This window comes from Carcharhinus amblyrhynchos, chromosome 29 (assembly GCF_965287045.1).
Source record: "Carcharhinus amblyrhynchos chromosome 29, sCarAmb.v2.hapA, whole genome shotgun sequence".
NCBI lineage: Eukaryota > Metazoa > Chordata > Chondrichthyes > Carcharhiniformes > Carcharhinidae > Carcharhinus > Carcharhinus amblyrhynchos.
In genome coordinates, this window is record NC_137352.1 from 6210354 (window position 1) to 6229709 (window position 19356).

General features: G+C 39.9%; 1 protein-coding gene across 1 annotated transcript in view; it reads left to right on the forward strand.

Annotated features, from left to right (window-relative positions):
• Positions 1–18833, forward strand: part of gkup (glucuronokinase with putative uridyl pyrophosphorylase) — a 49910-nt gene extending 31077 nt beyond the window's left edge. The window contains exons 15-23 of the mRNA XM_080214702.1: positions 1740–1797; positions 3080–3172; positions 4585–4645; positions 10396–10509; positions 12319–12376; positions 15215–15283; positions 17223–17286; positions 18049–18120; positions 18441–18833. Of these exons, the coding sequence (XP_080070828.1) occupies positions 1740–1797; positions 3080–3172; positions 4585–4645; positions 10396–10509; positions 12319–12376; positions 15215–15283; positions 17223–17286; positions 18049–18120; positions 18441–18509 (658 nt within the window). The 3' untranslated portion in view covers positions 18510–18833. The remainder of the gene's footprint in view (positions 1–1739; positions 1798–3079; positions 3173–4584; positions 4646–10395; positions 10510–12318; positions 12377–15214; positions 15284–17222; positions 17287–18048; positions 18121–18440) is intronic.
• The last annotated feature ends 523 nt before the right edge of the window (positions 18834–19356 follow it).

Genomic DNA, 19356 nt, shown 5'->3' on the forward strand with positions numbered 1-19356 from the left:
TGCTGGACTTTAACTTGGTGTTGTGAGACTTCTTACACTACTCATCTTGACCTTGACAGATTATGAGTCCAAGCTCAAAAGTTCTTCGAATTCAAAAATATTGGAACTTATTTGAGAAGCAGCTGTTACCTGTGGAGTGCTTGAGCTAGCCAAATGAAACTCTCTTTTCTGGCACTTAATTTTCACTTTCTTCTTATCTCCCTGGTGAAATAGATCATGATTAACTGAATTTTAAACTAAAAACTCAAACTCTTATTTGACTTCTTCTGTGTCAGGTAGATATCTCTGAGCAGTGTAGCTGTGAGCCTCTGCTTGCAAGTTGCTATCAGTACTGTCTTATACCTGTCTAGCCGTATGATCCTCTCTTTTCATGTCTGTTCTGATTTAACCCTAACCTTAACATTCTCCTTTTTCCCATAAACAGCCTGGTTTCCTCTTTTATGAGCCAGGGGGAGTTGGGATAGTGGATTGGAGCTTGTGTCTACACAGTACACATCTACCATCGCTTAGTGAGCAGCAGTACAGTCCTCAGAAGGAAAATTCAGGGTTGAACTCCCACTCCAGAGAATTAAGCATAAATTCTAGGTAGACATTCCACAGCTAAGGGAGTACTCCATTGTCAGAGGTAGCATCTTTTGGATGAGACACTAAACCGAACTGAAAGATCCCAGATTTTGAAGAATCGCAGGAAAGTTTTTCTCGCTGTCTTAGCTGCTATTTATTCCTCAACCAAAACCTCTAAAACAGCCTTTATCACATTGCTGCTCGTGAAGCGTAATGGTAAAATCTGAAAGGTTAAAAATGAAGTTACAGTATGCTGTCTGCACAGATTTGATTTGATTTATTATTGTCACGTGTATTAACATACAGTGAAAAGTATTGTTTCTTGTGCGCTTTATAGACAAAGCATACCGTTCATAGAGAAGGAAAGGAGAGAGTGCAGAATGTAGTGTTACAGTCATAGCTAAGGTGCAGAGAAAGACTAACTAAACGCAAGGTAGGTCCTCAAAAACCTGACAGCAGCAGGCAAGAAGCTATTTGCTGCTGTGCTCCCTATGTTGCAACACTTTGAAAGTACATAATTGGTTGTAAAACAGTTTGAAATTCTTGAGGTTGTGAAAGGCACTATTGAAATGCAAGTTATTATTTTCCTCATCTCTTCTCTCACTGTCTTGAAATTAAGATACATTGTACCATCTACAGGACTTCACTGAATTTTCCTAGCACCTTAACACTCAAGAATCCATTATCTCTTTGTCCTTCTGCAATGTATGGTCAAGTTTTGTGCCATCTAGCTTAACTTCTCTGCTACCCTTTCTAACTTTGTGCCCTCCTATAGTATGGCTCTTGTGTGCGTTCACCTAGATTTTTAAATGGAGGTGGCACAGTGGTTAGCACTACTGTCTCACAGCTCCAGGGACCCGGGTTCGATTCCCAGCTTGGGGTCACTGTCTGTGCGGAGTCTGTGTCTGCGTGAGTTTCCTTCCACAGTCTGAAAGACGTGCTGGTTAGGTGCTTTGGTCATGCTAAATTCTCCCTCAGTGTCCCCAGACAGGTGCTGGAATGTGGCAACAAGGGGATTTTCACAATAACATCATTGCAGTGTTAATGTAAGCCTACTTGTGACACTAATAAATAAACTTTAAAATATTTTGTGCAGTTCATACCTCTTGCAAAATTCTCATGTTCTGACTATGTTGTGACAGTCTCATTTCTCCATGATTTTGTTCTTTTTACAGTGCTATTGTCTCAGCCACTGTTAAATGCTTGATGAAGTTCTATGATTTAATTGATGATGTGAGTAAAGGACAATTAGAATAATTTCGTGGAGCTTTTCTTCCTCTTGTCAATTTTCTCTCTTCTCATTTCCCATGAGAACACCGACTCTTTGATGGAATAATTGAAAATTTTAAAACTGGGACTGATAGATTTTGATTAGGCAATGAGTTACAGGAGTGAGGAGTTAAGATGCAAATTGACCATGATCTAGATGGAGGGGCTGAATGGCCTTGCTCCTGTTTCTATGAGTCTGAGAACAAATTGCCCACCTCCACAATTGCCATGCTAAGCCAGTGGCCATTGAAAGTAAATATCAAGCAATCATGCACACATCCCAACAAATTTTCACCCAGTGAGGTGATGGCCTAGTGATATTATCGCTAGAGTATTAATCCGGAAACTCAGCTAAAGTTCTGGGGACATGGGTTCGAATCCTGCCATAGCAGATGGTGGGTGGAATTCGAATTCAGTAAAAAAAATCTACTGGTGACCATGAAACCATTGTTGATTGCCGGAAAAATCCATTTGGTTCATAATGTCCTTTAGGGGAGGAAATTTGCCGCCCTTATCTGGTCTGGCAGAGTGATTAGCACTGCTGTCTCACAGTGCCATGGACCCGGGTTCAATTCCTGGCTTGGTGTGGAGTGTGTGGAGTTTGCATGTTCTCCCCATGTCCACGTGGGTTTCCTCCAGGTGCTTCCACAGTCCAAAGATGGGCAGGTTAGGTAAATTGGCCAAGCTAAATTGCCCCTTAGTGTACCCGAACAGGTGACCAGTGGAATTTCACAATAACTTCATTAGTGTGTCAATGTAAGCCTACCTGTGACTAATAAATAAACAAGCTTTACTATATGACTCCAGAGCCACAGCAATGTGATTAACTCTCATCTGCCCTCAGGAACAAGGGATGGGCAATAAATGCTGGCCAGTCAGCGATGCCCATGTCCCACAAAAGAATTTATAAAAATAGAACAGACAAAAAATTATGGGTTGTGACACATGTTTCCTTGTATGCTGATAGCTCGCATGTTGAAAATTTATCCTTTAGTTTCATAGGCACCAGCACCCCTTTGAATCTCAACCAAGCAGCTAATATTCATGTGAACCTAAACATTTCTGTTTCAGTCTTAGAGATCTTCTATCCCATTATCCTAGGTTGGATTTGTATCTTGCGCACTAATCTACTGTTCCATAATGTCCCTTCACATTTAATTTACATAGTAAGGAACAAAGCACATGTTGTCTTGACGGAACAAATCCTTTTTTCCAATCTTTTAAACTGATTTAATCTCTCTGACAGGATTTACCAAAGCCACTTCGGGCAAACTTTATTCTGAATGTAGAGACCGAAGAGTTAATGATTACAGCAGGACTTCAGGATCGAGTGGTCCAGGTACAGTTCAAATATTAGAAATCTAATGGATTGAAGTGAATGAAATTTGAGTGAAACAAAAAGTGTCAGTTTAATTTGATTGGTAGCACTGAACTCTGAGTCAGAAGATCGTGGGGTAGAATGAGTGGGTGATAGGCAATGCTATACCTGGCTAAGAACAAAGTTCTAAATCCTGTCTAATGCCAAGACACTCTGAATACATCTAAAGTATATCATTACTCTTTAATTATAGTTTAATGGTATTTTTAATATAAACATCTGATGACCAGAGGATTACTTCACCACAAAATTAGATGGACCATTAAATTGGCACAAACCAGATGATCCATCAGCCTGATTTTGAAATTAGTATGTCCATCTATTCTTCATACAGAAGAGACATTTTGCCCCCCACCATTCTGGGATTTGGGAATCTAATCTATGCTGCGACTCAGTGCAGCACAAAGAGAGTGCTGTCTTTTCAAAGATCCTTAGATGAAAATGTTAAATTGTGACCAAGCCCATCTGTTCTGAAAATATTCTGTAGCACTATTGAAAGTCACAGGTGTTCTCCCTATGCCCTAACTGACATCCTTCCCTCAATCAACACCTAGCTAGTATCAGTTAATAGTGAGCTACTCTAACTATTGGATTGGCATAAAACCCATCTGATTCATTAGTGCTCTTGAGGGAAGGAAATCTGTTGTCTTTACCTGATTTGGCCTATATGTGAATCTAGGTCCAAACCAATGTGGTCGACTCTTCCTTTTTTATTCTGACGCAAAATGTTGGCATCACTGGCTTGGCCAGCACTTTTTATTGCCCATTCCTGGTTGCCCTTGAGAAGGTGGTGGTGAGCAATCACCTTCAACCACCGCAGTCCATGTGGTGTAGGTGCACTCACTGTGCTGTTTGGGAGGGAGTTCCAGGATTTTGGCCCATCGACAGTGAAGGAACATTGATATAGTTCCAAGTCAGGATGGTGTGTACTTATAGGGAAACTTTCAGATGATGGTGTTCCCATGCATCTGCTGCCCTTGTCCTTCTAGGTTGTGGGTTTGGAAATGTCCTCTGAAATGGCCTAGCCAGTTATTCATTTGCCAAGGAGGCATTTCACCACCACCTTCTAAAAGGATCATTAATCTGGGCAATAAATGTTGGATTTGCCAATAATGCCCACATCCTGTGAGGGATAAAGAAAAACACAAAAAACATACTTACTGGCCATTTATCTTGCTGCTTATTGTGGGATCTTGCTATGTACAAAGTGGCTGTGCTTTGATAATGTTCATTAACTGTGCATTGTTAAAGCACTTGTCAAAACTTTTGTTTCTGTTACAGTGTCAGGAAATATAACACAGGGTCAGATTGAAGGTATTACTGAAAAATATTTTGTCACATTGGCCAAATGTGAAACTTCTTTTTTAATTTAGGTTTATGAGGGACTTGTTTACATGGATTTCAGCAAGCAACTGATGGAGAAACAGGGTTATGGTAAGGAAACCCTTTGAGAATGGATAGATTGAATTCATGCATCATCAGAAAATGTGTAAAATCACCCCTTGAAACTACAATCATCTTTGGCTTCCCATTGATAAACCACTATGTCTGGCAGTATGATGTGTTTCACTGCTGAATATTACAAAGTATATACAGCACAAAAACAGACCGTTCAGTCCAAAAGGTCCATATTAGTATTTGCATCTCCCACCTCTCTTCAAATTCCATCAGTATATCTTATTCCTTTCTCCCTCCTTGTCAATGGAACTTCCCCTTGAAAACTATATTCACCTCAACTATTCTCTTTGGTCACAAGTCCCACATTTTAACCATTCTGTAGGTAAGGAGAATCCTCCTGAATTCCCTGTTTATTAGTGATAATCTTATTATAGCACTTCATCCCGTAGTTCTCATCTTACGCGAAGAAGCTTTATATATTTTTATATTTCCTCCGTTGCTTCCCTGCAATCAGATTCTAATCTTTTTCTTTAGATTTATCACTGCCATGAGCCATTCTCTGACTGCTCGTTATTCATCATCAAGGAGTTAGGGTGCACAAAACATTGGTGAATTCAGTCTCATTTTGTGATTCAGCCTGGAGGACATGTGCTGATTGCCACAACTGGAACTCCAGACTTGCACAAGAGCGAGCACCACAGTCACACTTGTTGAACAAGTCACAAATCTTTGTGTTCTTATGACAGAGCCATTCTAGGAACCCTTTGGAGATTTCAACCATTTAAGTTATTTGCCATGCCTGCGTGCATCAGGAAGTGACTAATGTCCGATTTACCAGAACTGCAAAATTAGTCAAAACGGGCAGGGATCCCAGACAAATCATGTTATGGCTTTACATGTATATAGAGTCACAAGGTTCTTTTTGAGTGAATCAGATACACACCCACATATGAAAAAGATTTACTGGACCATCCTGCCTGTTCCGTAGAGTTAAAAATGAGCGCAAAAGCAAACAGCGAGGAAGAATACAGACTTCAGGAGGATATGAGACAGGCTAGAGGAATGGGCAGATACATGGCAGGTTAAATTCAATACAGAGCAGGTTAAAGCAATACAGTTTGGTCAGAAGAATACAAAAACACTTTGTATGGCACCTTTCACAACGTCATGATGTGGATATGCCGGCGTTGGACTGGGGTAAACACAGTAAAAAGTCTGATGACACCAGGTTTACTTAAACCTGGTGTTGTCAGACTTTTTACTACAACCTTTCACAACCACAGAACATCTTGAAGTGGCTCAGAATCAGTGAAGTACTTCTGAAGTGCAGTTACTGTTGAAATGTAGGCAACATTGCAGCCAATTTGCATGTCGCAAGTTCCCTCAAACAGCAATGTGTTACTAACCAACTAAAATGTTATTAGGATTTTGATTAAGAGAGAAATATTGGTCAGGATAGCAGGGATAACTCCTCTGCTCTTCTCCAAAATAAACCTCATGGGATCTCCTCTGTCCAGCTAAAAGTTGGTTTAACGCTCATCTGAAAGATGGCACCTGCAACACTGCAGCACCCCCTCAGTATTGCATTGGAGTGTCAGCCTTGAATTGTTTGCTCAAGTCTTGGATCTTCTGACTAAGAGGCGAGAGTGTTACCTACTGAACAATGGCTGACACCTAATTTCAAATTAATTTGTGACTTAACACAGAGAAATATGAGGTGATACTCTTTGGCAGGAAGAATGAGGAGAGACAATACAAAAAAGGGAAAGAAAAACTTGCATTTAAATAATGCCTTTTATACTGATGATCTAAAGGGTACAAGTTTAAAAGGGGTGCAAAAACAGAGAGACCTTGGCTGTGTGTGCACAAATCTTTATAGGTGGTTAACAAAACAGTGAATGAAGTATATGGACAACCTAAATTGATTAAAGAAGCCTGGAAGTTATACTAAACCTATATCTTAAAAGACGTTTGGCTGTATCTGGGATACTGTATCCAATCCTGAACAACACGCTTTAAGAAAGGCACAAAAAAATTGGGAGGGCAGGGAAGAGTTTAGGGGAGGCAGTGGCGCAGTGACATTGTTGCTGGATTACTCATTCAGATACTCAGTGAATGTTCTGGGGATCGCAGGTTCGAATCTCGCCACAGCAGATGGTGGAATTTGAATTCAATACAAAAAATCTGGAATTAAGAATCTACTGATGACCCTGAAATAATTGTCGGAAAAACCCATCTGGTTCACTAATGTCCTTTAGGGAAGGAAATCTGCTGTCCCTACCCGGTCTGGCCTACAGTAACTCCAGAGCCATAGCAATGTGGTTGACTCTTAATTGCCCTCTGAAGTGGCCTGACAAGCCACTCGGCTCAAGGGCAGTTAGGATGCCCACATCCCATTAATGAATAAAAAATAAGTAAAGGAAAGTAAAGTTTATTTATTAGTCGTAAGTAAGGCTTACATTAACACTGCAATGAAGTTACTGTGAAATTCCCCTAATCGCTGCAGTCTGTTTGGATCAATGCACCCAACCAGCATGTCTTTCAGGAGCACCCAGAAGAAACCCATGCAGACATGGGGAGAATGCGCAAACTCTACACAGACAGTGACCCACGCTGGGTCCCTGACGCTGTGAAGCAGCAGTGTTAACCACTGTGCCACCCTGTCGACCTAGATGGTTCCAGGCCTGAGGGATTATAGTTACACTGATAGACTGGAGAATTTAGGATTGGTTTAATTAAAGCAAAGAAAGTTAGGAGAAGATTTAATAGAAGTTTTAAATCCTGAAAGGTTTAGATAGAGTAAATAAAGAGAAACTTTCCAGAGGACTGAAGGGTTGATACCAGTTGACACAGATTTCAGGTGAAAGGACAAAAGAATAATCATTAGTAAAGTAATTAGGATTTGGATTGCACTGCCTGACAGCATGGTGGATTTGGTTTTAATGGTAATCCTCAAAGGGAAGCAGGATAAATACTTGAATGAGAGAAAAATGCAGGATGGGTGGTGGAGAGGGATTCAACTGGGACTTATGCCCTTTATAAAGTGTGGTTTCAGATTGTCTTTGAGCTAATCCCAAACCTAATGCGCTGAGTGGCCTCCTTCTGCACAGTATTATTCCATGACAATGGAGACACTTTTCTAACCCATCCAGACACAAGTAGTCTCCTGGGAGATGCACAAAAAAAACAATATCCAATCCAGTTAGAAATTAATAAGTCCTCCACTACCCTTTTATGCAAAGCATTACAGGAAACTCATCTCTTATACAAAATGATCCGCATCCCAGACAGAAAGTGCTCTTGTTTGAAGGAATAGAGTGAATCAGTGTCCACTGTATGAATCGGCAGCTTGCTCATGTCCTTATTTCTTACAAGCTTGTAAGCTTGACTCCAAGTCTTGACAAAGCTATTCATAAATATTAGTGTCCTTATTTTTGTAAATCTTGACCAAACTATCTATAAGCTATACATGCCTCATTTGTCAATAACTAGTGCCATGTAAATAGAAAGGAATTCTAAAGGAACTATGCTGCATGTTAATACAAAGCATGCTAGGAACTGCCATGATGCTTCCATCTTGCAATATCTTTTTCAAGTTGTGGACAATTGTCAGGGTGACAATTTGGAGCCAAAATATACAGGTTTTCCCAAAGATTGAGAGTATTGTTATTGCAAAGGAGCACCACAGGAACACGAGTAGGCCAGTCAGCCCCTTGAGTCTTTCGTAACATTCAATGAGATCATGAAATATGTATTGTAACTCCATCCACTGGCTCTGTCTCCATTTCCCTCAATATCATGGCTAGCAAAAAATCTAGCAATCTCCAATTAGTAACTAGTAAATGGTAAAATGATTCACACATCAGAACTGGAATTTGATCAAGTTGCGGTTATGTTGAAAGGCCACTCCATAAGCCTGGATAGGTCAAGGCGTGCTTGGCGTGCTTTGTATCTCCTAGCAATGTTACCCGAATTATAATTACCTGTTGTGTAGTAAACTGTTTTGCTTCATAGAATGGCTGACAGTTAATATTCCAGAGGAAGTGACAGATGCAGACAGGCTTGAGGTGGACTATCAGATCCTTGAAGGGGATGCAATAGTGAGTAGAATGTGGAACTTGCTACCACAAGAAGTCGTTGCGGTGAATAGCGTAGATGAATTGAAGAAGTGTGGGAAAAGGCTTGTGTACAACATAAACATCGGAACGGAATTATTGGGCCAAATGGTTTGTTTCTGTGCTGTGAGATAATGCAACAGATGTGCATGCAAAAATAACAAGAACTTCAAAGGAAGCATGCCAGGTCACTGTGTTATAAATTCCATTGTCACACATAGCTCCCATCACAGTACAGCATCACCTACAATAACCTTTCCTACTGTGTTACTATTCTTTCATGTATCCAGCAGCAATAGTTGAACTCAATGGCAAAACAATCCAGTCACAGTAAAAGGGATTACATTATTCTTTAAAGTCTCCAGGTTATTAATTGTTAAGATAAATACATTATTTCTTTGCTTCATGTTTGGGAAAGAGTGTCAAAGGCAAGGCTAACATTTATTTCCCATCCTTAGGTGCCTTTGAGAAGATGGCATTGAGACTTCTGTCTCGAATCACAGATGTCCGTGTGATAGCAGCTATTCACAATATATGTTAATGATTTGGATGAGGGAACAAAATGTAACATCTCAGAGTTTGCAAATGATACCAAGTTGGGTGGGAGGGTGAACTGTGACAAGAATGCAGAGATCAACATGATCTCGACAGGTTGGGTGAGTGGACAAATCAATGGCAGATGCAGGATAATTCAGATAAATGTAAGGTTATTCACTTTGGAAGCAAAAACAAGAAGGCAGATTACTACCTGGATGGCTGTAAATTGGGAGAAGGGAGTGTGCTGCGGGACCTGGGTGTCCTCGTGCACCAAATGCTGAAGGTAAGCACGCAGGTGCAGCAGGCGGTAAAGGCGGCAAATTATATTTTGCCTTCATTGCAATAGGCTTCGAGTACAGGAGCAGGGATGTGTTGTTGCAATTATACAAGGCCTTGGTGAGGCCACACCTAGAAGATTGTATGCAGTTTTAGTCTCCTTTCCTGAGGAAGAATGTTTTTACTCTCAAGGGCGTGCAGCAAAGATTTTCCAGGCTGATTCCAGGAATAGAGAGTGATTGACTAAGTTAGGATTGTTTTAGCTGTAGTTGAGATAAAGGGGGGAATCTCATAGAGACTTATAAAATTCTAACAGGACTAGACAGGGTAGATGCAGGAAGGATGTTCTTGATAGTGGGGGTCACAGTCTGAGGATACGGCGTAGACCATTTAGGATGGAGATGAGGAGACATCTCTTCGCCCAAAGGATGATCAGCCTGTGGAATCCATTACCACAGGAAGTAGTTGATGCCGAAACATTGAATATACTCAAGAAGCAGCTAGATATAGCACCTGGGGCAAATGGGATCAAAGGTTAAGGGAGGAAAGCCGGATTAGACTATTGAGTTGGACAATCAGCCATGATCGTGATGAATGGCGAAGCAGGCTCAAAGGGCTGAATGGCCTCCTCTCGTTCCTATCTTCTACGTTTCAATGAAATAGCCCCCATAATGTTTTTGCATCCAGCAGTGACGAATGAATTATACACAAGTCCATGCCAGGAGTGATAGGAAATTGGAGGTGATACTATTACCATGCAACTGCTGTTTTAGTTTTCCAACTGGTGGATATCACTGGTTTGATGAGATAGTCCACTCATTCCTGCGCTTAATACTTTTTTTTTCTCTTTGATTTTAGGAAGCTATATTACCATGGATATAAATTGTGCACCACACTTCTGGCTTGCTTATATGGGAGATCCAAGTGACTCTGGAAAAATACACAGCAATGTGAGACAGAGATGGCTCACTGGTTAGTTGAGACGAATGCTGACAAAAAAGTTACCATTTTTATTTGCTTTGTTAGGCTCAAGTACCATAACATACAGCATGACATTAGTAGAAATATTGTCTCTGGATCAGTCATCCATAGGGCCAGGTTAATGTAGGTGGAATTTAAATTCAATTAATAAAAAATAGTCTTGAATTGAAATCTGGTCTTAGTAATGGTGGTCATGAAACTATCATCGATTGTCATAGAAAATCCATCTGGTTCACTAATGTTTAGAGAAAGGAATCTGCTGTCCTTATGTCCCTATGGCCTATATGTGACTCCAGAACCAGAGCAATGTGATGACACTTATTTGCTCTTCTGAAATGGCCAAGGAAGCCACTCAGTTCAAGGGCGGTTGGGGTTGGACAACGAATGTTACTTGCCAATGCCAGCTTGTGAATGAATAAAATAAAAAAGAATTCCACCTGTAAATACACAAGTGAATGTGATATCAGGCTGGGTGTATAATTCCAGCTTATGTTTACTTATGGAAACAGCTATGTTATGACATGTAGATGCTAACGCTACACTTCAGATGTTCAGTGTTTGTTGCAATTACAGATTGCATGGTTTGCAAAATGCCAAAAGCTATTTGATTTCATTGAAAGGGTGTTCCAGCAAAGATAGATCTTGTGCCTCTGCAATAGATTGTAAGAGAAAAACATTAAATGTGTCCATCCAGGCATGATGAGGATGTCCTTGTATATAAATAAGAAAGAACAGGAAAAGGTCAATGCTGATACTTCAAACACATTTTATTCTGGCATGGCTTGGCTCCCACAAACCATCACCTCAACCTCTCAGTCCATGCAATCTACTGTCTTGCATTTATGTAGCATTTTTCATGCCATCCCAAAGTACTTTATAGCTAATAGATTACTTTTGAAGACGCTGTAGTAATGGAGGAAAGAAGAAGAAACATTGGGACAGCTTAGGAAAAAGAAACACTGGGAAAGTAATTTGACTCCTCAAGGGAAGTTCCACAAGTCTTTGGCGATTAGGTGAGACAACTGCTAATGAATCACCTACCTTCTACATACAAAGATGTTTGCGACCATATTTTGCTCCCTTTTGAGTGCTTGCAGTGAATCCACATCCACTGGAGAATCTTTTTGACCTATCCTCTTTCATAGCTTTAGTACGTAATTTATTTATTATTGTCACAAGTAGGCTTACATTAGCACTGCAATGAAGGTACTGTGAAAATCCCTGAGTCACCACACCCCGACGCCTGTTCGGGTACCCGGAGGGAGAATGTAGCATGGCCAATGCACCTAACCAACATGTCTTTTGGACTGTGGGAGGAAACCAACGCAGACATGGTGAGAACATGCAGACTCCACCCGGACAGTGACCCAAGCTGGGAATTGAACCTGGATCCCTGGGGCTGTGAGACAGGATGCTAACCGCCGTGCCACCCTGTGTCTAAAGGGCTGCTTTTCTTCTGCCATAAGTTTGGTGAAAGCCCTCAGGGAACCCCATTCTGATGTTTAAATTCATTTTGACATTAGAGCTTCAATTCTCTCTTACTGGGATATTGAGATGCTCATGGTCTATTCCAATCCCATCCAAGGCTCTTTGCTGTTTCATTTACCTACTCTCCTGTAAGGAGGAGGATTTGGCCTGCCTTGTCCTTTTCTCAGACCTAACCCCAGATGTCCATCCTGAGGGAGCATCGAACCTTATCCTAACATTTTGTTCTCTTGGACCAATTTCACTATTGGTGCTATTTTTAACTGTTTTTTTGCTGCTGAATTCTCATTTACCGTAAGTTTTTTCTAATTTCAGGTGATTCTGATGTTGTGGCGGCAATGAAAACCTTTGCAGAACTCACTGATCTGGCTAAGTAAGGAACCTTTGAGCAGCGTGGCATAATTTTAGCAATTATGTATGGAAGTCCTATATAGTAATTTATTTTGGTTAACTTAAATGCTGTTGAATAGAAATTTCTTCCATGAATCATTTTTAAGGGATTTATATTTGTATTGTTAGATATTATAAATAGTCAATGGATTTAAATGGGTTAAATTTAGTGCTTGTGTAAGAGGAGTAAAACTCTAATTAGATTCATGCTGGACAAAGGCGTTTGTACGTATGGGAGTTAAGTCAGCTCAAACTATACTTCTAAATAAAAGCAAATTACTGCGGATGCTGTAATCTGAAACCAAAAGAGAAAATGCCGGAAAATCTCAGCAGGTCTGGAAGCATCTGTAAGGCGAGAAAAAAGCGCTGAACACTTTGAGTCCAGATGATCTGGACTTGAAACATCAGCTCTTTTTTCTCTCCTTACAAACGCTATTGGACAAATTGTACTTCCGTCGTGCTTAAAGAGGGTTACATCATGAAAAGTAAACAAATCGGGAAAAGTATAAAGTATTTGCTTGGTAACCAGGGTCACCTTTAGGGTAGGAAGGCTATTTGCATATTATTAATTGATTTCATAGCAGTTGAGTATGGGGAACTAGAGAGGGAAATATCTGTCAGCTCTGTTAGAAGAAAAGTCGTATAGTGGAGTAATTGTTAAGAAAACCAGTGCCAGGCCACTTGAAGGATAAAGGAACCGAGAAAACTGGAACAAGAACAAGCTAATGTTCAGTAAACGCACAGATGTAGCTGAAAATAAGTTAGCTCATGAAAGGCCAGAAATATAATATAGTACTCCTTTACTCCTCCTTTAGCTTCATAAATATGCACAATTTTTAAAGATAGCATCCCACTTTGAAACCAAATGGCTGATACCACTCAACTGATTTTCCATAGTTTTTTTCTCATTACCCCAGATGGTAGTCAAATGAGTGTTTCCAAACACCATTCCCAAAAAAGCACTCTTTAAAATCCTCTTTCAAACAATGCTTTCTACCAGCTGTTTGCTTTAAGAATCCCTTGCAATTTTGTCAAGCTGTCCCCTCAAACAAAACTTCCGTTTCACTTTTAACAAGGAATCCACTTCAGGTTTTCCACCTAGCCTTTCAGGTTCCCTTTGTCTTTAATGCCTTTATCCAAATTGAGATACTTAGGCCCCAACAGAACATTATTGTTCCAAATACCAGAAACAAGGGCATCAAATCTTACTTTGATCCCAGCTTTGACAAAGGGTCATCCGGATTCGAAATGTCAGTTCTTTTCTCTCTTTACAGACGCTGCCAGACCTGCTGAGATTTTCTAGCATTTTCTCTTTTGGCATGAAACCTTACAATTGCTTCAGATATGTGGCTTGTCTGCAGCCCACCTTATCAGCTCTTCTCAGGTCTGACTTTAACTTTCACAAGAAGTATCCTGCTCTCAAAGGCAGTTCCTCCTTTCCTTTAACTTCATACTTTTTGGAAACTTCTTTTCCTTTCTCCAGTTTCCTTGCCTAAGTTTCCAGAGTCTGTTTGCCTAACCTTTCCACCATGTAATAGCTTTTCTGCTAGCAAAGCTGAGAGGGATGTTCCCTCTCTCGCCGTCTGTAACCAATTGCTTCTAGCAGAGCTGCCTTTTCTTATCTAGCTCCAACTGCTATTTATGCCACTAAAACTTAACTCAAAAAGCTCTCCTACTATAAAGGTTCCCTTGGTTGCCAAGCAACAACTTTATGCTTCTGCCAGCTTGTTTACTTTTCTCACCATAACCCTTTCTAAGCACAATAGAAGCACCGTTTGCACTGAGCAAACCCAACACATACAAACACCTTTGTTTAATATGAATCTAACTTCTTCACGCATAAACATTAAATTAAACCCACTTAAAATTATATTTTGTTTTTGCTATTGAACCATACAAATATAAATCCCTTAAAACGACCTCTATTTTCCTGGAAAAACTAATGCAGGATCACATGACACACTTTGTTTAAAATGATAGCATGTTGTTATCTCTTAAAGGCATATTACAATAAAGCCCTCCATCTCCCACCTCTAAAAATGTTCTCTCATTCCATGAATTGTTGATTATTCTCCAGCTCTTCCTATTCCAGTCCTCACCTCTGTGAAGTCCTCTTCTTCATTAAAGATACTGCACTGCTGCCTCACAGCGCCAGAGACCCAGGTTCAATTCTGGCCTGGGTTGAGTGTCTGTGTGGAGTTTGAGCTTTCTCCCCATGTTTGCATGGGTTTCCTTCAGGTGCTCCAGTTTCCTCCCGCAGTACAAAGATGTGTGGGTTAAATGGCTAAATGGCCTCTTTCTGCACTGTAGGGATTCTGTGATTCTCTGATGCCAGATAAATGTATAGTGTTGAATTTATCACATTTTCATTTTGTTCAGTAGGCAATTATTGTTCACTGTACTATACATGCAAGCTGATACCAACAAAGCAAATAATTTATTTATAGAAATTTGAAAACGATTTGGGCCTCCAATTTCGATGGCAGTTTTTTAACAGTACTGCATTGTGTTGACATCGTACTTATGTATATGGTTGCATTTTTACATGATAAATTTTGAATAAGTATCTTGTATGAGGAAAAAACCTTTTTTTAAATTACTAAAATCTATATGACTCATTTAGTGAATTGAAACTTCAAGTGTCATATATGCCAGGCATAGCAAAATGCAACATCTTTAGTTCAAGCTAGTTGTTTCCGATAATGAGCTCAAAACAAGAGCTCCAGAAGATTTATTATTCAATGAATGCATCTTTCCAGACTGATGCCCACAGAAAAGATAAGCTGCTCTCAAGTTAAAGGATGTTTTCTTCTTTGTGTAGGGTAGCCATGGAGTCCAGGAATTGGCATGAACTTTCTGAGCTGATGAACAAAAATTTTGAGCTACGAAGGTAATATCTTCTTATGTCTATATCTGGCTTTGAGAGAAAGGGTTTAAAGTTTTAATGTTAAGTTTTTAAGTAGATTTATTAGTGCCACAAGTAGGCTTACATTAACCCTGCAATGAAGTTACTGCGAAAATCTCCTAGTCGCCACACTCCAGCACCTGTTCGGGTACACTGAGGGAAATTTAGCATGGCCAATGCACCCAATCAGCACATCTTTTGGTCAGGTGGAGGAAACCAGAGCACCCAGAGGAAACCCATGCAGACACTGTGACAATGTGCAGACTCCAGACAGACAGTGACCCAAACTGGGAATTGTCCCTGGCGCTTTGAGGCAGCAGTGCTAACTACTGTGCTACCATACCGCCCATTGCTGTTTATTGTTTTGCTGGCTTCAACTCACTTTCTAAAGAGCAGAACAACCATTTGTCAGGAAACTGGTGGAATAGGTGCAGTGCTGGTCCTATACATTGAAGTGAGTGGACAGCAATATTGAACAAGGTGAGTCCTGCCTGGTGAGTTAGGTTGTTACCTCAGATTACAATACTACTTTCATATTAAATGGATTCTACTGTCTATTGCATGTTTTTAAAAATGTTGCTGTTTGCATAGTATACAGTAGCACAGTGGTTAGCATTGCGGCTTCACGGCTTCAGGGACCTGGGTTCGATTCCTGGTTTGGGGTCACTGTCTGTATGGAGTTTGCACGTTCTCCTCATGTCTGCATGGGTTTCCTCAGAGTGCTCTGGTTTCCTCCCACAGTCCAAAGATGTGAAGGTTAGGTTGATTGGCTATGCTAAAATTGCCCCTTAGTGTCCTGAGATGATAGGTTAGAGGGATTAGCGGGTAAATGTGTGAGGATATGGGGGTAGGGCCTGGTGGGATTGTGGTCAGTGCAGACTCAATGGGCCAGATAGCCTCTTTCTGCACTGTAGGGTTTCTATGATTCTATGAATTACATGGTATATTGCATATTAAATAGCATGATTCAATAAACGTACACAAAGAGCATCTCTTAGTTTAAGCACTGCAATACCATTCAGGGGGAGATGGTAGTATACTGGGCCTGATGCTGCATTTGAAATCCAGCGGTCTAAACTATTTCTCTGTGGGAATGGGTTTAAATTCAATGAATACATCTGGAATTGAAAGCTTGTCTCAGTAATGAAACTATCATTGATTGTTGTAAAGGCCCAACTGGTTCCCTAATGTCCTTACACAGTCTAGCATACACATGACTCCTGACGCTCAGTAATGCGGTTGATGCTTAACTGCCCTCTGAAGTGTCCAGTTCAATTGGGAAGAGCAGCAAAAGCAGACTTTGTCAGTGATGCCCCATCCCATTAAAGAATAAAGAAAAGGAAACAGATGGTGCAATGTGTTGAAATTGTGCAAAGTATGGCATGATAATTTGCTCACCAGAACAAGTTTCTGATCTGCTGTGCCATTTGCAGCAAATGCAGAATGAACATAAGGTGATCTGCTCAGAGATTTGAAGGGAAAACTGTAACAAAGATTATTCCTGAACACACACACACACACACACACACACACACACACACACACACACACACACACACACACACACACACACAATCACTTACAGGAGCTAATGGGCAACTTGCTTGGCTCAGCGTAGAGACAAAGGATATAAAATAATTAATATTAGAAGGAGCGAATAATTGAAGGGAAAACTGTAACAAAAATGATTCCTGGACCACACACAATACACATCTCCTAGGATATAGTTATACACTATCACTGACAGAGCTATTGGGAAACTTGCTTGCCTCAGCATAGAGACAAAGAAAATAAAATAGTTAATATTTAAAGGAGGGAATTTTAGTTCTATTTTTAATTTTGATCGGGAAAAATTATAATTTTAAGGGATTAAATGATACTTTAATTTCTAAAATATCTGTATCAATGTTTTGTGTTGGTTAAGGTCGATATACACAGATGCTTGTTTGGGCCAAGGAAATTTGAGGATGGTGCAACTTGGCAGAAAGGTAATCTTCAAAATAACTTATTTTCGGGCTAATTAAATCTATATTTTGTGTGTTTTTTTTGTATAGCATAGTTGTACATGAATTGCAGTTTTGCAAACAATTGAACAATACAGGGAATCAGCTGCATATTAACCAGTGATATTTGCCGGAATTTTATCGCCTCGCCTGTCCGAGGCTCGTAAGATTCTGCCCGAGGCAAACGGAAAACGCCATTCTACGAGCCTCGCCTGCCCCAGAATCGGGTAGAGGCGGTAAAATTCCAGCCATAGTCACAATTATTTTACATTAAGTTGAAGTGAAAGGATTAATTGTTGTCACATTTGGTCAATGATTGTTTAAAATTTCAAAAATGATGATGTGAGGAAGGCGATGGATTTTAAAATGTGGCTGAATAATTAAAGGTGGAAGAGTTGCTTTCTACTTGCAACAATCAGACAAATTGTTGTTGCTTGGCTTTCAGAGTGCTTTCTGGTGATTTGGTGGATGATAATAAACTATTTTGGGATGTTTAAAACGCAAGTGAAATCGAAAACATCCTTTTCAAAATTGAATCTAAGCCAATCAAATCCCTAACTAAAATTTTAAGGTGCAAAATTCACCTTTGATTTCATTAATTGTTCATTATTCTCTGTTAAGTTGGGTTGTGAGTGCGATTCTATTGAAATTTGATGTGTAGTCTAGTAATTACTGAGGGGGGAAAATCTCCACTGTGACCTCTGTATCTGTTACTCTGTACTGTGTCCTCTGTATCTGTTACTACAGTTTGGTTCCGCAGTAAAGCTTCCTGGCAGTGGAGGGGCAGTGATTGGTCTCTGTCTAGATCCTGACAACCTGGTATGTTGGAAATAATTCTCAGTGCGTTGATATGGGTCAGTTGCTAGAGTTAGCAGTTGGAAAATAAATTAAATGAGTGTCTTTTTGTTTTGAGAATAATTTAGAAGCAAGCATGCGTCGCACATTTAGGGCAACAGCTAAATGCCTATGAGATTAGCAGGCATTTTAGTAGTTCACATCAGCATAATCCATTGACTATGCTAGTTTTTCTGCAAACTCCCAGCCAGCTATTGTTCTCGGTTCATTATTACTCTGCTTCACTTAGTCTGCTTAAGTTGGATTTGTTATGTTGCTGACATGGGTTTCCAATTTCTTTCTAGATCGAGTTAAAGAAAGCTTTCCAGGAAGCTGGCTTTGTTATCTGTGATGTTATTCCATATGGGCCTTGAATTTTAGTCACTAAATGACTGATGAAAATTTTATGATCGCATTAATTGTAAAGAGCAACAAGTTTAAATGAACAGGAAGCGATTGCCTTAGGCTTGAATTAGAAAACTGAAGAAAAATACTACAGTTGGGACAATCCATTAATTGCTATAGATTAGTTTTCTGGAAAATATTTAACCTTGCAATGAATTAGTTGCTTGATGATGGTGTGGAATAATGTTCAGGCAATGGAAAGATGCCACAAACATATTCCATTATAAAATCATTGGAGGAGCTCTGACTGTAACTAGTATACAATTCTCCAATTTCATAAAGTCCTATGTCAATCCAGCAGTCTGATGAATTTATTAGGTACGTTATATTAGTCTGTCTCAAATTTCAAATATACCACTTGGGCATACAGACAATAAGTGAAACATAAAAGCAAGTTACAAGGTCATAATCTAATACACTTTAGATGATATCCACTGCAATTATATTTTAAAAAACTGGTAATGTCAGTGACAACTTCTTGGCACACATCATCCTCAATGCTGACTCTGGCCAGAGAAGGTACCAATGCCCTTGTGATATCAACACTGTAAAGTCATCTTTTAAAAGTGACTTTGAAGTTAGCTGCTGCCACTTACTGTCTTCAGTATACATTCTGCATGTGATAGTACATCCATTGAACTTACTGTCATTCTTTCACAAGTGTCAGCACTCTATTCATCCTGAACACATCAGATATGAATGATTTATAGTGGTACTACCCATTTGTTTTAATGCTAAAACGGAGTTGAGTATTATCTGCTAGTCCTAAATGCCAACTACAAAGATAGTGACTGCAGTTAGTCATGTGGCAGGTCT